The sequence below is a fragment of the Diaporthe citri genome, assembly GCF_014595645.1.
Source record: "Diaporthe citri strain NFHF-8-4 chromosome Unknown scaffold_2, whole genome shotgun sequence".
Taxonomy (NCBI): domain Eukaryota; kingdom Fungi; phylum Ascomycota; class Sordariomycetes; order Diaporthales; family Diaporthaceae; genus Diaporthe; species Diaporthe citri.
In genome coordinates, this window is record NW_025064847.1 from 628,175 (window position 1) to 632,917 (window position 4,743).

Here is a 4,743-nt window from a genome sequence, read left to right on the forward strand (position 1 = left end):
GTTCCGGCGGCCTTCAGGCTGCTTTGAGCATCGGTGGTTTGAGCTGTCCCTTGTCCTCCGAGGCACTCTGGTCCCTGTTCGACGCGGGTGTTCCTGAACATCAGGGCACGATCAACGCACGTCGTGGTCCCTACCTGCTTTGAAATTGAGGCAGAGGAGAAGTGATACTACACTACCGTGCACAGAAAGTGCAGTAGTGACGGCGGCCAGCTCCAAGGCAGTGGATGAAAAGCGCAAGTGCCGCCCCATGTGGAGTACCGAAAGGGAATAGTTGAGACATTCACTCGACCAGGTCGCTACGCAGAGCTTCCCTGCAAGACGTGGAGTCTGAGAAGTCCAGATTCAAGTGGCTCCCGTGTGAGCGGTTTGTCTGGAATGCTCGTGCCCGTGCCCGAGCCGGTGGGGATTCCCTGGTATTGGTAGTTCGGCTGGAATTTTGGCTCAGAGATATGTCTTCTGCGCTAGGTGTGTCATGACCATGACCATGACCGCGACTGCAGCCAGCCAGCCAACGAATGAGCTGCATACAGTCTCGTGCTGGGTGCGACCTGCAAGGTGGGCAGAGGTAATTCCTATTGTACAAGTAGCGTCCTGTCGCTTGATGAGTCGTGGATAGCTGGCTGCCTCTGGCGAAGAAGGGAGGAGGGCAGTGCAGAGGATGTCGCACCGAGCTAGGCCTTGGTGCGGCAACGCTGCGCGGACACAATTGCTGGTGCACATTCGCAGTCCAAGGGTGGTGGTATGCATGCAAGCCACCGCGTGCGGCAGGCTATCGACGCAGATGATGGCGACTGACTCCAGCAAAGCCTAACGTAGGCAGATTTGTTGATGTGGTGGTCGAAGTGGATTGATTGCCCACATCGCAACACACACGAATGCGATGTTGAGATTTGGAACGCGATTGAGAGAGAGCAAGGGCAGGAGGGGTGTCAAAGTCAATTCCTTCTGTCATCAGCGATGACATCGTATCGTGCACTGACAGTTTGGCAGGACCAGGCCGCCCCTGCCTGTTATCGCCTGTTATTGCCTGTCAACGGCCGGCATCTCGAGTAGTGCCTACCTTTCCTGGCAGGTACTTAGATACCTGCCGCAGTACTTAGATACCTCACAGACAAAGCCTCACAGGGAAGCTGGGACGATACTTACTTAGTAATCTGGGGAAGCTCTCACGTAGTTCAATTGGTCAATGGCTATCAGGACAGAGCCCCGCAGTCGGAGCTTGGACTCCGTACCCCTGCCCCGGCCGGCAGCTCCAGACTCGTCCAAAGTCGGCCTGGCAATCAAGTCACTGTGCGAACTCGGCCGAGATTCGAAACCAGGCTCTCACCACCATCTTTTTGTTGGTTTCCTGCAAAACACTGACGAGCATCTCTCTATCCGTGCTGCCCCCACAGGACCACCGTGGGCCGTCACGTATCCCACAGACTGATAGCATCATGATTACGTCTTCTGCATCAGCTGGGGAGCAGCCTGACTCTCTCCAGCAGCGCTGGTGCTCGAATCAACAGCACGCCGGCGGCGGCATTAAAACCGCCCAGAGATAAGAAGCAAAATAGTCGACGTTGCAGGCACGCGGAGATCCGATGCGCCAACGCAGCTGGAGCCAGGCGATGCAACTGTTTGCATATAGTCGCAGTTACAGTTAATGCAGCACCAGCTGGTGGGCTCAGCAGCCTCATCAGCAATGCCATTTTACCCATGGGCAACGCCGCAGCGGCCAGTGACGCTCGCCAAAATGGGTGGTGATGTCCCCAAGAATTAAGGTTTACGCGCTGGACTCCACACATGCAGCAAAACACAGCGGGCTGCACTGTAAAACCCAGCAACTCCACCCACCATCACGATCCGACCTGAATCATTCAACGACGCTCGACCACCAATGTTCTGCCCGGAACTCGAGACACGCCCGTTGGAGACCTGAACGGCATATTCGCCTGAATATTGTCCAGTGCATCGCGCCCAGAAACACACCGCCCCACGCCCGCAGCCCTCTCTCCCCCCACCATTGCCAACCAAAAAAACCAAGGACGGACTATCAGACGGAAAAGAATGGTCGACCAGTTTCACAGGCAAGGACAAGCCTCCTCATCTACTGAGTGCATATTTGAGCGACGACCCACTCCATTGAGTTTGCTGCCCCAGCGAAACACAAAATACTGCACCCAAGGTTGAACTCTAAAACGCGTCTGACGCCACCGCACCGCACCGCATAGCACGGCATGCATGCAAGCTCTCTAAAAACAGGGTCTCCAAGACTGCTCCGATTCAGCCTTGTCGCCTCATCATCTGCCCACATCCTAACTCAGTACGTCTGTTCTGCGCTTGCGGGGCGGGCGTGCGAGCGAGCGTGTGCAGCTAGCCTGCTAGCTGGGCTGGTAAGATTCAGAACACCCTTGACCCTGCCCTGTGAGGATGACCACACGGCCTCTTCTTAGGTCCCCAAAAGCAAGGTCCGTGAAGGATATATCGTTGTGATAATTATGGAGCGATCGTCGGGAGGAATTGCAGAGCGGCACTGAATACCAAAGCCGCCGCGGCACCAGGCATATTGCTAAAAATTAACCCAACCCGATGGGCCAGGGCGCCAGGTGCACGGGGCTGAAGAGAACCAAAGCGGGCCTGATATCGCGGCCACCCGCACCGCCCCCCTGTTGGTTCACTGTGTAGTGCGCGATCTCCTTCGGGCCCGGGCTCGGCCAGGGCTGACCCTGGCTCTGGCCTGACCGGTGTACATAGATCTACCTACCTGCAGCGGCATCCAGCAACGACCCGAAATGGCGGCCCTGGGGAATGTTTCAGCATGGACACTGTGCCTCCCGCCGTGTTGGAAGGAATTGGGCTGTCTTCGTTGGTTGATATAATTGTATCTGGTAGCCTTGCAGCAGGATGCAAGCCCGGAGGGCACATGACCGCATAGTACAACTTTGTTGGAGACGCAACGCCTACACGTGTTGGCCTGCGGGAAGCCATCCCAACCGCGGCAGGCCAACCCCGCGGCCGTGTGTACATATCGATCGTTGAGAGCTTGCTCGGGCTGCTGTGCGGGACAAGCCGACCGAGTCGACTCACATCATTCGATCGGCGTCCGTGTATGAGTGGATGTGGACGTGGGATGCATGCAGTCGACAACGTCGAACCGAAGCTCTGAAGCGGTGCCCGAGCTTTTCTCCGGTGTGGGGGAGAGACAGATTCTCGGGATTCTCACATCTGATACCAACGCCATTCAACCAAACCAGACCAGACAACAGCTGTCATGATTCGGGGCTGAAGACTATCGACGTGGGGAGAGAAGGGGAGGAGGCAGATAAGCGCAAGGCCAAGTGATTGATCAACTAAGAATGGTCAGCAAGAACTCAATACTCGATCATCCGGACCCGGTTGACTCGGCCAGAAAGCTTCGCCATCAGAACAGGAGGAGGGGTGAAGGCATCTGATAGGCAGAGACAACTCTCAATACCCGACAACGCGTATGCTTCTGCAGGCTATACATGTGACATTAATCTTTGCTTTTCTTTGAGCCTCAACCTTGCACATGTCATGTCAAATATCATAATACCCCACATGCCGCCTCTCCCGCAGCCTGGGCTGCCTGCGCGTCCAAACTTACCAAAAAGGCCGTATGGTGCAAAATCGACAATGAGCTGGGCCGGCCGAGCCGACGATGCCGGGCGCGTCCTGCCGCCGCCACCGCCGCCGCGCCGGCGCCTGCATATTCGTGGGGGGTGAAGCATGTAGAGCAGCAGCAGCCCGGCCGGCCGCCCTGGGCACTCTCCCCAGGGCTCCGTTCTTGACTGTTTGGTTGGTCGGTCGGTCATCCTCCTCGCCTCAGTGGCCCCACCAAACAGGAGCGGGCGGAAAGCCACAGGCTTCCCATGTGAAGTGATCGGCAGCATTGTTCTTCCTTTGTCTTGCGCATCAGGCAGCACTTCCTGTTCTGCTTGCTGCAGCTCCGGGAGACGATCAGGGCCAGGGCACGGGCGCTCTCCCCCTGGGCCCCGGGCAGCCTTTGTGATACCACCAGCCGCCTTCTGCATCATGCTGTCTGTCCTCGACTGGCTGAAAAATATTTGGGTGGGAAGTAGGTGACAAAGGAGGACTCGGGATGGCAGGTTGGGCACGGCAGAGCTCAGCGCAACGGCTCAACTCGGCGCAACAACCCCTCCCGCGTCGCACTGATTCAGGAGGACGCTATCTGTTGGCGAACGGTGGTCTTATCGAACAGACCAAGTACAATGATTGACTTGCGCCCCGCCGTTCCCGGGGGTCCTTATCAACGACGACGATATGTATTGATAATGACATCTCCCGTGGGGAACAGTCCGCGGGCCGGATTGTCCCTCGACAGTGGGTTGCCCAGATCACGGCGACCTGAGCTCTGATCATGCAATAGTCCCCGCGAGTCGGTGTGTCGTAGATCTGTCGTTACACGCACTACAGCCGATGCAACCCACCGCAACCACCAGTGTCTCCACATCAGAAAGTCTATCATAGAGAACCGGCTGCTTGGGGGAGGGGGTCCCAGAAAATGAGCGGAGCGGCGTGTCGATAGCTTCACCACTATGGACGTCAGCTCCAGGCGAGTTGGGCGGGCAGAATGTAACTAATAAGCCACTGCACGACCCTGAAAACCAAGAAAGTGCTGCAAAGCATTATCTGACATGATGCCATTTGCAGATGCTGCACGCGCGGGGATGGCGTGATACATAACCCGGCCGGGCCTCGATATCACTTAAAGCCAAGGCA

General features: G+C 56.9%; 1 protein-coding gene across 1 annotated transcript; it reads right to left on the reverse strand.

Moving 5' to 3' along the window:
* Positions 1-3,496: 3,496 nt before the first annotated feature.
* On the reverse strand, positions 3,497-4,037 carry INS49_005836 (uncharacterized protein; the record flags this gene model as incomplete). The annotated part of the gene is made up of 2 exons (XM_043166613.1): positions 3,497-3,501; positions 3,608-4,037. The coding sequence occupies 2 exons, from the start codon at positions 4,035-4,037 to the stop codon at positions 3,497-3,499; spliced, it is 435 nt and encodes a 144-aa protein (XP_043027757.1).
* Between the last annotated feature and the right edge of the window lie 706 nt (positions 4,038-4,743).